Genomic DNA, 15,227 nt, shown 5'->3' on the forward strand with positions numbered 1-15,227 from the left:
CGAATCAGTCCTGTGTTCTTCCATCACAGTCTGGTTTGGTGCTGCTACAAAAAAGGACAAACTCCGACTGCAACGGACAATCAAAACTGCTGAAAGGATTGTCGGTACCCCCCTACCCACCATTGAGGACTTGCACGCTGCCAGAACTAAGACAAGGGCGTGCAAAATCCTCTCGGACCCTCCGCACCCCGGTCACCAGCTCTTCCGGCTCCTTCCCTCAGGTAGGCGCTACCGATCAATGCAAACTAGAACTAGTAGACATTCCAACAGCTTCTTCCCTCTTGCGATCAACTTCTTAAACACCTAACCCATAATTCCATTACAATAAGATGCCAATTTTTTGACTTGAGTTCGTTGTCACATTTCCGTGGGGCCAATTATGTATTACTTGTGCACCTACCGTGGTTGTCTCGCCATGCTGCACTATTTGCATATACTGGCCACTCATGCCAGAGTAGCATCTGCTCCATTTGCACACTGATTGAGGAGTATCTGTAACATTTGCACAACCAACATTGTCCCAGATGATCGCACTACTCGTCACTTTAAACCGCATACACTCCTTGAAGTCCCAGCGCCCTTTGCACAATGGTCATTGCACCGGACTATTGCAATATTAGTCATTCGAACTGCTCTAAGTGCTAGAGGACTCTGCATCTTTTTGCACAATTGTTTTTTGTCAATGTCTTTATGTCTCCAAAGTGTTCTGTAAATTGACTGTCTGTTGTACTAGAGCGGCTCCAACTACCGGAGAAATTTCCTTGTGTGTTTTGGACATACTTGGCAAATAAAGATGATTCTGAATTTACTTCTACACAATTCACTTTATAGTCAATTATTTTCATTTCCTATCAATACATTTGGTCGTGTCATAAAACTTGCGGCCGCATGTCTTGGACACTCAGGTGAAGAGAGGGGCGGAGCTGTCCACTGATCACCACCTGGTGGTGAGTTGGCTGGGAAGATGCCGGTCCGACGTGGCAGGCCCAAACTGCTGGGAACATCTGGCAGAATCCCCTATCAGAAGGATTTCCAACTCCCACCTCCGACAGAACTTTGCTCACGTCTCGAGGGAGGCGGGGGACATCGAGTCCGAGTGGACCACGCCTCCATTGCTCAGGTGGCCGACCGGAGCTGTGGGCGTAAGGTGGTCGGTGCCTGTCGTGGCGGCAATCTCTGAACCCGTTGGTGGACACCAACGGTGAGGGATGCAGTCAAACTGAAGAAGGAGTCGTATCGGGCTTTTTTGGCCTGTGGGACTCTTGAGGCAGCTGATGGGGACCGGCTGGCCAAGCGGAATGCAGCTTTGGTGGTCGCTGAAGCAAAAACCCGGGCATGGGAGAAGTTCAGTGAGGCCATGGAAAAAGACTTCAGGATGGCTTCAAGAAAATTCTGGACCACCATCCGGCGTCTCAGGAGTGGGAAGCAGTGCACCATCAACATTGTGTATAGTGGGGATGGGGCGCTGCTGACCTCGACGCTGTGAGTCAGTGGGGAGAATACTTCGAAGACCTCCTCAATTCCACCGACACACCTTCCCATGAGGAAGCAGAGTCTGTTGTCTCTGAAGCGGGCTCTCCTATCTCTCGGGTTGAGGTCACCAAGGTGGTGAAAAAGCTCCTCGGTGGCAAGGCCCCGGGGGTGGATGAGATTCGCCCGGAGTTCCTAAAGGCTGGATGTTGTGGGGCTGTCCTGGTTAATACGCCTCTGCAACATCGCGAGGACATCAGGGACAGTGTCTCTGGATTGGCAGTCTGGGGTGGTGGTCCCCCTTTTTAAGAAGGGGGATCGGAGGGTGTGTTCCAACTACAGGGGGATCACCCTCCTCAGCCTCTCTGGTAAGGTCTATTCAGGGGTGCTGGAGAGGAGGGTCCATCGGGAAGTCGAATCTCTGATTCAGGAGGATCAGTGTGGTTTTCTCCCTGGCCGTGGAACAGTGGACCAGCTCTACACCCTCGGCAGGGTCCTCGAGGGTACATGGGAGTTTGCCCAACCAGTCTCCATGTGTTTTGTGGACTTGGAGAAGGCGTTCGACCGTGTCCCTCAGGGAGTCCTGTGGGGGGTGCTTCGGGAGTATGGAGTACCGAACCACCTGATACGGGCGGTTCGGTTGCTGTACGGCGGGTGTCAGAGTTTGGTCCGCATATCCGGCAGTAAGTCGGACTCGTTTCCGGTGAGGGTTGGACTCCGCCAAGGCTGCCCTTTGTCACCGATTCTGTTTATAACTTTTATGGACAGAATTTCTAGGCGTAGCCGAGGCATAGAGGGGGTCCGGTTTGGGGGCCTCAGTATTGCAACTCTGGTTTTTGCAGATGATGTGGTTCTGTTGCCTTCATCAAGCCGTGATCTCCAACTCTCACTGGAGCAGTTCGCAGCAGAGTGTGAAGCGGCTGGGATGAGAATCAGCACCTCCAAATCTGAGTCGATGGTCCTCAGTCAGAAAAGGGTGGAGTGCTCTCTCCAGGTAGGGGATGAGGTCCTTCCCCAAGTGGAGGAGTTCAAATATCTTGAGGTCTTGTTCACGAGTGAGGGAAGAATGGAACGAGAGATCGACATGCGTATCGGTGCAGCATCTGCAGTGATACGGACTTTGTATCGGTCTGTTGTGGTAAAGAAGTAGCTAAGCCAAAAGGCGAAGCTCTCAATTTACCGGTCGATCTATGTTCCTACCCTCACCTATGGTCACGAGCTGTGGGTTGTGACCGAAAGAACAAGATCCCGGATACAAGCGGCCGAAATGAGTTTCCTCCGCAGGGTGTCCGGGCTCTCCCTTAGAGATAGGGTGAGAAGCTCGGTCATCTGGGAGGAGCTCAGAGTAGAGCCGCTGCTCCTCCGCATTGAGAGGAGCCAGATGAAATGGCTCGGGCACCTGATTTGGATGCCTCCCGGACGCCTCCCTGTTGAGGTGTTCCGGGCACGTCCCACCAGAAGGAGAACCTGGGGACGACCCAGGACACGCTGGAGAGACTACGTCTCGGCTGGCCTGGGAACGCCTCGGGATCCCCTCGGAAGAGCTGGAGGAAGTGGCTGGGGAGAGGGAAGTCTGGGCGTCCCTGCTAAAGCTACTGCCTCCGCAACCAGAACTCGGATAAGCAGTATAGGATGGATGGCTGGATGGATGGATGGATGGTTGGATCAATACATTTTCTACATTACACAGTCAGATTCTCTGAATTACTGTTACAGGATAAATGAATTTTTTTTATATATATATATATAAATATATATATATATATATACTTGGAATAGTTGAGTAATCTTAAAAGTAAGTACTTCAGTACTTTTGCTCAATTCATATTTTGACATTAGTAACCATTGATTATGAGGATCTTCATTTTGACTCATAGTTGTACTGCAATTGCATGGCATCATTTTATTTTTTCAGAACATAATTTCTTTTTTTATTAGCTATATACGGTAAGAGTTGATCACTGTTCGTTCTGTTTTAATATCAATGATATGTGTTTCTCCCCCAATGTATAGATGGTCAAATAACTGCTGCATTGTGATTGTATCATCGAAATATTGCAATATTGTATGCACACACCAATTCAATGCGTTCCTACGGAACGCATTGGAAAGATGGTGATGCTTTAGTAAAAGAGTAAAAACCATCGCAACAACTGACCTCCATCTTGATAAATCATCCGATGTTTATGTGTGTCTTCGTATTTCACACATCTGTGAAATGGTTGTTCTGATTAAATGTCGTAGTATATGTAAACAGCAGAACAGAACAGATAATGTCACATGTAAACAGTTGACCTCATCACTTCAATCAGAATGAAAACAAAAAAAAAGTTTGAATGGAAACCTGACTACTGATTAAGATTAAAAATATTACTTCTGAAAATGACCAACAAAAGATCGTATTTACCCCAATCTTGATAGTAGTGTTGTGTATGTGTGTCAGTTTTAGGGATTATGACTTGGTTTTATTTGTATTTTTATTTGTTTTCATTTAAATATATGCTTAACTTATAGTGCTAAAAGCTTCAAAAATTGATAACAAGATTTCCAACTATAAACATACATGACGGAAACAGTTTTTGGGTGTCAAGAACAGATGAAACTGCTGAAAGACATACTTTTTACCGTTTTTAACTGCCATACAAGTGTATAAATATGTTAAACCACTCTGGTAAAACAGCAACTTAGATAGACTGATGGGGTATGCTTTAGAATAGGATTTGACTTGATAAACTCACAAAACAACACATTTTGTAGTCAGCATTAACTTTGATAACACTTGGCAAACAAATGCAGTGGCAGGATTTCTCTGTATGCCTGGTAGGTCAGTCTCTTCTGAAACACAACTTACATTGCCGTGTCATTCTTCATTATTATTAAGGTCAACGGAACCATATTGTACTGAGCAGGCAGGACAGACAGTAGCAGTTTCTTATGCTTTCATAAATTACATTCCTGCTTCCATGGCTATAATCACTCTCCACTTTCCACTTTGTCATCAGTGTCATCCCTTCTGTTTTGGGATCATAAAACAAAAAAAAGACTCAATGAAATTTAAAGTTATCCTAAACCAAATTATTGCGTGATTTGTTTATGTCAACACATGATGATGATGGTTCGACCGTATTGTGTAACTTTCAGAGGCATATTATTCCAGAAGATTTTGAGTGAACTCTGAATTGTACCACTTGAAGAGCAATCGACTCCAACCACTGCAATCGTAGTACTGGAATCCGATTTTGACTGCATAATGAGCTTTATTTCATAATACAGTAAATAGAGGAGTTAGCAGATGTTTTTCTTCTAGCTTGGAAACAATTCATATGGTCAGATAGCACTCCTGTCCTTTGTTTAAATTGGAATTAAATAAGTTGGTTGATGTTTTATGTACATGTGATAATATTATAAGCAAGGTTACGTATTGTATATGCTGACTTACTAACATACCATTATTTAAGATTTTAGGGTTTTTGACTTTTTTTCCAGCGCAACTTTTAAAATCATTATTTTCTAATTGACAATTGGTAAAAATATGATTTCCATGTTTCTTACATCTCCTGAGTTTTCACAATAGCTCTATTATGCCAATGACATTTTATAACTACATGCATTTAGCAACACGTTTAATTTATCATTTCAAGATTTCAAAAGACATATTTATTAGTAACGCAATTATGTATACGCTGACTTACTCATATCAATTATTCAACAATGTTTTTTTTTCTACTTATAAAGATTGGCCAGATCTATCTCATCACAGAAAACCTAACTAGCCATTATTCATTGAACATAATGGATCCCTAACTAAAATCAACTTATGAGTATTATTTTTAATGCAACATTCTCATTGTCATCAAGCAATAAAACATTACAACAATATGAAGACAAAAGGTGAGTGCTCAATCACGTTGTAGGGCGTTTCGTCTCTGGTCCAACGTCTCCTGCACACTGAAATCCAACTAATTCGAACAATTCAACAACAGGTTGCTAGTTGTATGTTTTTCTGTTTGATATTAAGTACAGAAACCTCGTCTACATTATGGTTGTTTGTTGTATATAAGCTTGAGAATTGTATATGAATACAAGTGGAGTCATAATGACAATGAGAATAAACTAACACAGGCCATCAAAGCTTATGTTCGCATTTTTAGAAGTGAAAGTTAAGTGACGCACTGAAACATTAGGTGAACCTGTACAATTTCTCCAGCGTCAGTATGATACAGTGCAAACTACAAACATAACAATAAACCCATTATAAAAATGAATGCACCTCTGATCATGATAAAACTGATTGAGGATTGTTATCTTAAGGGCCTGTTTTTGCCACATATCTTGTGTTGGGTGTCATGAGCATGAGGAAGGAAACCAATGTGGTCAACGCAAGTATATTCATAGTGTAGTTAATGGCGGGAAGTCTCTCTTTTAAAAAATATTTATATATGGTTGTAAATGGGGCAGCACGGTGGGCGACTGGTTAACACATCTGCCTCACAGTTCTGAGGACCCGGGTTAAAATTCGGCCTCGCCTGTGTGGAGTTTGCATGTTTGCATTCCTCCCACATCCCAAAAACATGCATGGTAGGTTAATTGAAGACTAAATTGCCCACAGGTGTGAATGTGTGTGTGAATGTGTGTTTGTCTATATGTGCCCCGCGATTGGTTGGTGACCAAGTTCAGGGTGTGCTCCGCCTCTCAACCAGAGTCAGCTGGGATAGGCTCCAGCATGCCCACGACCCTAGTGAGGATAAGCAGTATGGAAAATGGATGGACGGTTGTAAATGGTTCAATTGAGTAAGAACAAGTTGCGCTCGCAGTTTGCTCGTTTTGAAATTCATACACTGATTAAAAAAATAATGATATACAAGTTACTCAGTAGTCGAATAGTTGTTTTTTCACAGAATACTTCAAGTAATTATTTGGAGGACAACTTTTTATTGCATCTGCGTCTGCATCACAGTTCTGAGGACCGGGGTTCAATCCCCGGCCCCGCCTGTGTGGAGTTTGCATGTTCTTCCCGTGCCTATGTGGGTTTTCTCCGGGCACTCTGGTTTCCTCCCACATCCCAAAAACATGCATGGTAGGTTAATTGACAACTCTAAATTGCCCGTCGCTGTGAATGTGAGTGCAAATGGGTGTACCCCGCCTCCTGCCCGATGATAGCTGGGATACGCTCCAGCAGCCCACCACCCTAGTGAGAAGAAGTGGCTCAGAAAATGGATGGATGGATGGATGGATGGAGCTTGTACTCCTACATGAGTACATTTTTGTCACATACCAGAAATTACAAGAAAACAGACTACACGGAGCAAAGTGTAATGACTTGCAGGTAAAAATCCAAAGAAGGAAGCCCCACCTCATCAACCCACCACCCACTAATTCATCGTTGCAGTTATCAAGTTACAGGTTTTTAATGTATGGCTTGAGTTGAATTTGTAATTATTCTTGGGTTATTTATTATTTTTGTTAAATTGAAAGTTAGAGGAAAGACCTGGTCATGACGTAGTTGTTTACATAAACAGTGCACATAACTTAGTTTGTTATTCATTGTAGACTCCCAACTTCGCAACATGAGGTACAGAGGCAAACACTCTCCCACCTGACATTAGGAACTCGGACTCTCATATCACATTCAAATCATTACTCAAAAGGCATCTTTTTAAATAGGCATATTCTTTGTCCTGGTTTGTCTTTATCTACTTTTATCTTGGTTGATTATTGTGTTCTAGACTACTTTATTAGATGACGTAATAACGGTAGTGACGTCATTTTGTTTTCGAATGTCACCGGATGTGACGTCTTTGGTCACAAGTGTCCCTAGAGGTGACGTCATCCGCCGCATGTGCTGGCAGCATGTCAGGAGGTGACGTCATAGGTAATTAATCATTTCGACTAAAACCCCATTCTGTTACTCTCTTCCAGTGAGCGAGAGAGAGAGAGAGAGAGATTCAGAAAGTCTGTTTCTCTGTGTTTGTTGAAGGTCCAGTCAAAGGGCTCAATTCCAAGTGAAGTCACGAGTCAATGCTGTTCAAGTCCAAGTCGCGTTGCAAGTCTTGTAACATTTTGTCGAGTTGAGTGTAAAAATTCTAATTCATGACTCAAGTCTTATGTGACGTGAGTCCACACCTCTGCATGTTAGCAAATTCTGTTCGCAAAATGGCGCAGATCATTTGTCATTGTTCAGTCTTAATCCCATGAGATATGTCTTTGAGTGTAAAACGTTTGCTACATATCCAAGCAGCAAATGAATGAGGCATATACCGTAATTCTTTGTGTATAATGCGAACTCATGTATAATACGCACCCCCAAAGTTGACCTCAAAATTCTGGAAAAACCTTCTACCTATGTATAATGCATTTTTACAATGCATGATTTTGCTTCTACCCATATGATCAAAACATTAAACAAGTATTATCTGTATTTTATTAGTTTTTTTCAAAGAATTATTCTGAAGTTAAGCACTTTCTTTGAACACGTAATCCTTTTTTTAATTTACTTGGTGTTATTTTGAAATTCACAGCCCTACTTTTATTTAGTAAATTATAAAATGCACAGTTGTGCTCATATGTTTGATTACCCAGGCAGAATTTGTAAGATGGGTACAATTCTTTAAAGAAAACATGAAGAACCAGGCGAAACACATTTAATTTATTTTAATGGGATACAAATTAAATGGTCAAGCATTTCAAAAAAGTATTATCATTAAACAAAACATAACCATAAAGACATTAATGATTGTTGTTGTTCAGTCATCAGTTATATTTAAAAATAAAACAATATTTCACAAATCCTCCTAGGGTATGTAAATTTATGAGCACAACTGAACATATATGCAGTCATACGTACGTACCCCTGTCATATTGGAATGAAAGTGTAGGCTACACTTTTTTTATAACCACTAGGTGGCGGTGGCATTTTGGAATGAAAATGTACAGCATTTTCATAACCCCTAGATGGCGGCAAACATTTATAAAATGTGAAAGTTTTTTTCCCCATTTGCCCCTATACCTATGTATAATGCGCACTATTGACTTTTGACAATATTTTGGGGGAAAGAATGCACATTATACACGAGAAATTACGGTACACCGATACACCAATTAGCGCCATTAAATATGGTGGCAAAGCAGGGTCTTGGTTTGTTTGGAAAAAAAGAGCCCTTTGAATTTTCTTAATCTGAACATGTACATCGGTTGCACATGATTAAATTAAAATGACATACCCCTCTTCTCCTTAAAAAAAAAAAAAAAAAAGGCATTTTAACACATTTGTATCATGTGCAACCGATGTACATGTTCAAGTTAAATAAATTCAAAGGACTGTTTTTTTCAGTGGCCATCCCTCTCATGGCGATGTCTACAGTCACACGCGCATAGTAGTGGCAGATACCTCACGAAAGTAACATTTGATGGAAGTAAACAACAAAGTGGAGAGATCCGCAGAACTACACAAAAATGGCTCGTGTTTTGATTTCAAAACTTTAAAAAAGAGGCTTAATTTTAAGGAAGGCGCCAAAGTTTGCAAGATTTAAAAACATTTTCTGGGTTGCTACTTGCTAGTTACCAACTGTTACCAAGCCAAATGTTTAACGGATTGCTCTGTTTATCTTGTACATGTGGTAATGTTTTATTTTTTGTACAAAGAAGAAAAAACGCTGATGAAGATGGTCTCATACTCACTTTAAAATATCTACTGTTTTTACAGTGACTGATTAGGGTAACAAGAGTCACAGTAGCAAATACTTTTGCACAGCACTGTATGTACAGTATATGTACAGTACAGTATAATCAGCATTGTAGTCCATTCCATTATGAGAGCTACACAATAATATTTATCAGTTGGCCCTTCCTCTTTCTTGTTTATAATCTTTCCTTATTCACTCTCTTCCACCTTTGCAGAATGTGGTGATGCTCATGAGTGACTTTGTGGATTGGCTGATCCCAGACATACCAAAGGACATCAGCCTCCAGATCCACAAGGAGAAGGTCCTCATGGTGGAGTTATTCATGAAAGAAGAGCATGGAAAGAGCCTTGCTCTCCGGGACAGTCACAACCATAACAGTTGTACTTCCCCATCTTCCTCAAGCCAGAGCCCACAACAACCACGCTCTCGGCCCGTGTCAAACACAAACTGTTATTAAACTATCAGCTGTAAGCATCTGGAAAAATAAGCACAAATTACTCAAAATACAGGGTGGGCCTTAACTAGTGCTGGGTGATATGGCCTAAATTTCAAATCACAATATTTCTTTCCGAATGTCGATATTTGGTATGACGCGATATTTATTGAATTAAGTTTTATAAATGTATAAAACTGGACCAGACTAAATTGATGTACATTATAACGGAGGTTTATTTAACAGTTATAAACATCACAAATAAAAAAATTAAATTACTTTTCCCTGCAGATATTGAAAATATAATGATCCCAAAATAAGAGAAGCCACTGTTGCAAGCTGACCTGATTCTCCTCATCCAGCTCCCTTGAAATGAAGTCCTTGTGCAATTGTCTCGCCAGTATGATCTTTGGGTGCATCTGCAAACAGATACTTTTCATTCCTACTCCCCAAAGTAGTGAAGTACGTTGCACTCTGCGACTACTCCACTGGTCGGTAGTTGTAGAAAGTGTTCTACAGTCGACACTCTTCCCGTTACTTTCTCCCTGGCATTACTGTAAAGTTCAAGCAATGCTTCCTCTGTGAAATATTTCCTGCTAAGCAACTGGTATACGGGATAAAAAAATTTCATCAAGTTTTTGAATTAATCTGTTTCCACTGTATAAATAGGACTCATGTCCTTGGCTACAGTATAAAGAATGAGATTGTTGACGTTACCTTCGTCCATTTGGTGTTTGACCTCTCATAACGAGAGGAGCTGAACATAGATTCTGTTAATTTTATTTTTAAAACATTTTTTGGAGGTTACAGGAGCGGCACAGTGAGTCGCAGCTCTTTTTAATATGATAAAAGCACTTGATAACGTGCTTCATCTTCAGGTGATTTTGCACGGATATGCCTGTTTTCGTTCCAAATGATAGACATAACATGCCCTTTTTTGGGTTTATTTCTGACTCGCTAGTCGCTAGCCGCTAACATCTCCATGTTGTCTCTGCGCAATAAGAGATTCCGCAGAGGTCTCGCGGAGCAACAAAATCTCACGGAGTAGCGAAAAGTGTAGAAAATAAAGCTAATGATCCCCTTTTTCCATATCAAGCAATAATAAAATACACTGCGTAACAAAATGTTGACATTCGTCTGTCTTTGGTCAGTGAATGTTATTTCTTATTTGCTTTCATCTAGAAAACAAACAAAAACAAATAATTATTCCCTTTAAACTTTGTTTTTTCTGAACTGAACTTTTTCTGAACTTTCCCTTGCATTCCGACAGATTCCGCACAAACTTGGTAAAGGAAAAATTCAAAGAGCTTTCTAGAAATTTCAAGAACCTTAGAAACAGTCCTAAACGTTCCATGAACTTCTAGAACATTCTGGCAACGTAGATGGCAGCATAAATGCAGGGAACGTCCACTCACCAGATCAGTTTACTTCTAGCCGTCACAGTACAGAAAAGTCGATCGTCACTCGTCATTGCTATCTGCATTCGTCCCGCATGGCATCAAGAAGTTGTAAGCATCTGGCAGACGCATTTTTTTACATCTGTGTCGAATTTATCAAGACTAGAGCTATAAAGTACTCTGTAGAAAGATCTCAGAAAATGCGTGGGGCCTACAATGCATATTTTGGCATGTCTGTCGGGGATCTCCAAGGCGCCTTTACCAAGTTTCCTTGTTATCTTTTGCCTTTGGGACAGCAGGGACACCGTGGCACACTACCACAAGCGGAACTGGCCACAGCAGACCGAGTTTAGTGTGGGGAAGCACAATGTCAAATGGGAGCCATTGTTGGAGCCCAGAAAAGTACTGTTTCCTCCACTTCACTTAAAACGGCTTTATGAAACAATTGGTCAGAGCTCGAGATAAGTAGTCCGCAGCTTTCAAGTATCTTCAAGATTTCTTCCCTAAACTGTCTGCAGCAAAAGTTGAAGCCGGTGTCTTTATCGGTCCACAAATGAAAAAGATCATGGAGTGCAAGGAGTTTCCCAAGATACTCACAAAGGCGAAGAAAACAGCGTGGGACAGCTTTGTCGCACTGGTTCTTGGCTTCTTGGGGAATCACAAAGCCGAAAACTATATGGAGCTTGTTGAGAGCCTGGTGACAAACTACGGAAAGATAGGTTGCATGATGTCCCTCAAAGTCCATATCCTTGACGCTCAGCTTGATAAATTTAAAACATGGGCGCGAACTCCGAGGAGCAAGGCGAGCGCTTCCACCTGGATATATTGGACTTTGAACGTCGCAACCAAGAGTCGTATAATGAAAACATGATGGGAGACTATATTTGGGGGCTGATTCGTGAAAGTAATCTACAGTATAAGCGTAAATCCCGGAAAACTTCTCATTTCTAATGTTTCTATTGTCTCACGTGTAATCCTTAAATAAATAAATGCTACAATTGCATCATGTTGTTTTGTATCTACTTTGTGCAAATCAGAGTTCCAATTTGCCACTTTGTCCCAATGAGAATAGGTACATTTCATCAAAATCATTATCCCGGACACAAAAGCAAAGTTAGAAATTAATATGAGTAATTTTTCATGTTTTCTAGACATAAACAAATAGAAAATAACAGTTCCTACCCAAGGAGAAAAATTGTGTTACATTGTGGTATTGATCGAATCGAGCTTAACAATATATTACCCAGCACTAGCCTTAACTTTTTATACATAGAAAAAAACAAATTTTAATGAAAAACTTTTTGGGTGTCTGAAACATTAAAAAAAAACAAGAAAATCTATGCATGTAAACTTATGGCCCACCTGCGCTATAAAACTGCAAACAAGTCTGCTTTCAACCACAATAGATATTAAATGTTATGCTATTTGATGAAAGCAGCTTGGTGGTTCTGTATTTTGGGTTTTTCAGATTTTTTTTGTAGGAATTATTTAAATCGAAAGCTTAATGTAATCACAGTATGATTTATCCTTTTAGTTTTTTTCCAATGTGATTACAATGTTAAGATGTCATGTTTTTCTTGAATATGATTTTGTCTCAGTAATGAATCATTATATTGTCTGGTGTAATATATTAATTTGTCATGAGGATTGTATAGTAAGGCAGCATGTTGGACTACTGGTGAGCATGTCTGCCTCACAGTTCTGAGGTTAAGTGTTTGAATCTCAGCTCAGGCCATCTTTGTGTAGTTTCCATGTTCTTCCTGTGCTGGTATGAGTTGTCACTTGGTACTCTGGTTTCGTCCTATATTTCAAAAACCTGGATTGTTATGTTAACTGAAGACTCTAAATTGTCGATAGGTGTGAGAGTGGTAATGGTGGTTTGTCTATATTTGCTCCGCTATTCACAGGTGTGTGTGTGTGTGTGTGTGTGTGCGATTGGCTGGCGACCAGTTCAGGGTGTACCCCGCCTCTCGCCCGGAGATAGCTGGGATAGGCTCCAGCACGCCCGCGACCCTAGTGAGGATATGCGGAATGGAAGATGAATGAATGAATTAATCCATCCATCCATTTCCTGTACCACTTATGATTACTGATTACCTTCAGTCCTGTTCAATGAAGAAATCACAAACAGTTTGTCCTGACAAAATCAAGTCAGACAAAAGATCTTACAAAGCTACAACAAAATGACACGATGCAAAGAAATGTCATAACAGTTGACAAATAAAGTAATTGACATCTATCAGTCTGGAAAAAGCCATTACTAAAGCTTTAGGATTCAAGCGAACCATAGGGAGAGCCATTATCCTCACATGGAGAAAACATGGAACAGTGGTGATCCTTCCCAGGAGTGGCCGGCCGACAAAAATTACCTCGAGAACAGTAATGACTCCTCCAGGAGGCTACAAAGGAACTCAGGACCACTTCTAAAGAACTGCAGGTCTCCCTTACCCCAGTTCAAGTCAGTGTTCATGACACAACAATAAGGAAGAGGATGCAGCAGGATAACCATCCAAAACACCCCAGCAAGTCAACTTCTAAATGGCTTTTTAAAAAATGAAGGTTTTGGATTGGGCTAGTCCAAGTTCAGACTAGAATCCGAATAAAATGCTGTGGCATGACCTTAAAAAGGCTGTTCATGCTAAAAAACTTCCATTTTCACTGAATGCAAACAATTCTGCAAGGAAGAGTGGGCCAAAACATTGACTTTGAATAGGGTTTTTTTTTTCCTAATAGACGAAATCATTTAAAAACAGCATTTTAAGTTCACTTGGGTTATATTTGACTGACAAATACTTTTTCACAGCACTATAGATAGATAGATAGATAGATAGATATATAGATAGATAGATAGATAGATAGATAGATAGATAGATAGATAGATAGATAGATAGATAGATAGATAGATAGATAGATAGATAGATAGATAGATAGATAGATAGATAGATAGATAGATAGATAGATAGATAGATAGATAGATAGATAGATAGATAGATAGATAGATAGATAGATAGATAGATAGATAGATAGATAGATAGATAGATAGATAGATAGATAGATAGATAGATAGATAGATAGATAGATAGATAGATAGATAGATAGATAGATAGATAATTTTACATTGTTGTTTACTTCCCCTCTCCAAACAGTCTCATTTTACTTCTCAATAGTTGCGCAGGTTATAGGTCACATTTATGGTGTAAAAGTTTTTGAAATTAATTATCAAGGTTTCAGTTTTTGATCACAAAAACCTGCCAATTAGGGTGCGTAAACTTTATACATGGCAGCCGAGGGGGCGGTGACCCTGGGCATCTCGGTGGGGCGGTTGGCATCCAAACGGGGTTTATATACAGTATATACTGAGCCCAATTTAATTTAACCTTCTCCTAATTGAGTTTTTTTTTTTCAGATATGTTCACGGTTTGTAGTGTAATTACTTGTTTGAAGGTTTATTTTAAACATTTTGTTTCAGAGTGTCCTCTTTCTATCAACCATTTTGGAAATGACATTGTTGGATGCCCGTCAGAAGCAGAGAGCTCTGATTGAATTTCTTGCTTTGAAAATGGAACAACCACTAAACAAAAGGTTGCAAAATGTGTATAGCGAAGCTGCAATAGGCTACAGCACAGTCAAAAAGACACTATATGCTTGAGATGATTGGTACATTTCATATTTGAACCTGTACTCAATTTTCCTTACTTTTGTGTAGGTGTGTGATAATAGTAATCTTTTTTTTTTTTTTTTAAAACGCAACATTTTTCAATTTAGCATTTATTTTTCAGTATACTCACTTTGACAAATATAACAAAACAACATCCTCAGTTTAGATTTAAATGAGCAAAAGAGGATGCAGTAAAAACAAACCGTAAACTATAATATTTTAGAAATAATAATGACGTATTAATAATGCAAACAAGCGCCACGGCACACAACTAGTTAGCACATCTGCCTCATAGTTCTGAGGACCGGGGTTCAAATCCGAGCCGCGCCTCTGTGGAGTTTGCATGTTCTCCCCGTGCCTGCGTGGGTTTTCTCCGGGTACTCCGGTTTCCTCCCACATCCCAAAAACATGCATGGTAGGTTGATTGAAGACTCTAAATTGCCCGTAGGTGTGAATGTGAGTGCGAATGGTTGTTTGTTTATATGTGTTCGGCGATTGGCTGGCGACCAATTCAGGGTGTACCGCGCCTCCTGCTCAAGCACGCCCGCGACTCAAGTGAGGATAAGCGGGACGGAAGATGAATGAAT

General features: G+C 40.6%; 1 protein-coding gene across 2 annotated transcripts in view; it reads left to right on the top strand.

Moving 5' to 3' along the window:
* The window catches only part of ano1a (anoctamin 1, calcium activated chloride channel a), a 73,865-nt gene extending 60,071 nt beyond the window's left edge, over nt 1-13,794 (top strand). Inside the window, exon 26 of one of the 2 annotated variants that reach the window (XM_061670588.1) lies at nt 9,367-13,793. In XM_061670588.1, coding sequence (XP_061526572.1) covers nt 9,367-9,609 — 243 coding nt within the window. In that variant the 3' untranslated portion in view covers nt 9,610-13,793. Of the gene's footprint in view, nt 1-9,366 lie in introns of both variants that reach the window. The other variant, XM_061670587.1, reaches the window with a different exon arrangement.
* Nucleotides 13,795-15,227: the final 1,433 nt, after the last annotated feature.

Source organism: Phycodurus eques, chromosome 2 (genome assembly GCF_024500275.1).
Source record: "Phycodurus eques isolate BA_2022a chromosome 2, UOR_Pequ_1.1, whole genome shotgun sequence".
Lineage (NCBI taxonomy): Eukaryota > Metazoa > Chordata > Actinopteri > Syngnathiformes > Syngnathidae > Phycodurus > Phycodurus eques.